The sequence below is a fragment of the Penaeus monodon genome, chromosome 23 (assembly GCF_015228065.2).
Source record: "Penaeus monodon isolate SGIC_2016 chromosome 23, NSTDA_Pmon_1, whole genome shotgun sequence".
Lineage (NCBI taxonomy): Eukaryota > Metazoa > Arthropoda > Malacostraca > Decapoda > Penaeidae > Penaeus > Penaeus monodon.
Window position 1 is genome coordinate 19,231,379 of NC_051408.1, and position 706 is coordinate 19,232,084.

The following is a 706-nucleotide window of genomic DNA, read 5'->3' on the forward strand; positions in this document are numbered from 1 at the left end:
CTTTTTACCATTTCTATTTCGCCCTCTGCTCTTCTTTCTTTACATTTCATCTTCCAGACTCCGCCCTCCGTTCTTTGTAGCACTTCGCACTTTTCTCTTTGCGTGTCTCATTCCGTCTTTCCCCTCTCTTTCCCCCCAACTATTCGTCTTTCGCACTTCACTCTGTCTTCTACTCTTCGTTCCCCACACACAGCCGTCCACGCATCAGCGTCATCGCGCTTCAAACCGTCATCCTCCACTTCTCCCTCTCAGGTCGAGGACGCGGGATGGTCCTCGAGGACAGAGTGTACATCGGGGCGCAGGTGGCCTCGGGCATGGAGTACCTCGAGAACAAGAATTTCATCCACCGGGACTTGGCCGCGAGGAACGTCCTGGTGGGCGACCACAACACGGTCAAGGTGGCGGACTTCGGGCTGTCGAGGCTCGTCAAGGTGAGCGCGGCCGCTGGCGCCTCGGCTCTCCTGCCGCTGGCGCCTCGGCTCTCCTGCCGCTGGCGCCTCGGCTCTCCTGCCGCTGGCGCCTCGGCTCTCCTGCCGCTGGCGCCTCGGCTCTCCTGCCGCTGGCGCCTCGGCTCTCCTGCCGCTGGCGCCTCGGCTCTCCTGCCGCTGGCTCTCACTCTGCGCTCATTGCGGCTGTGCGGGGGCGACCGTTCGTGGAAATTTAAAATATGTTGATATTGTTCTGATATAGCAAATATCGTGAATGC

The 706-nt window shown here is 59.8% G+C and overlaps 1 protein-coding gene across 1 annotated transcript in view; it reads left to right on the forward strand.

Annotated features, from left to right (window-relative positions):
* Nucleotides 1-706, forward strand: part of LOC119588165 (tyrosine-protein kinase Src42A-like) — a 6,703-nt gene that overhangs the window by 2,501 nt on the left and 3,496 nt on the right. The window contains exon 2 of the mRNA XM_037936870.1: nucleotides 253-431. Within this exon, the coding sequence (XP_037792798.1) occupies nucleotides 253-431 (179 nt within the window). The remainder of the gene's footprint in view (nucleotides 1-252; nucleotides 432-706) is intronic.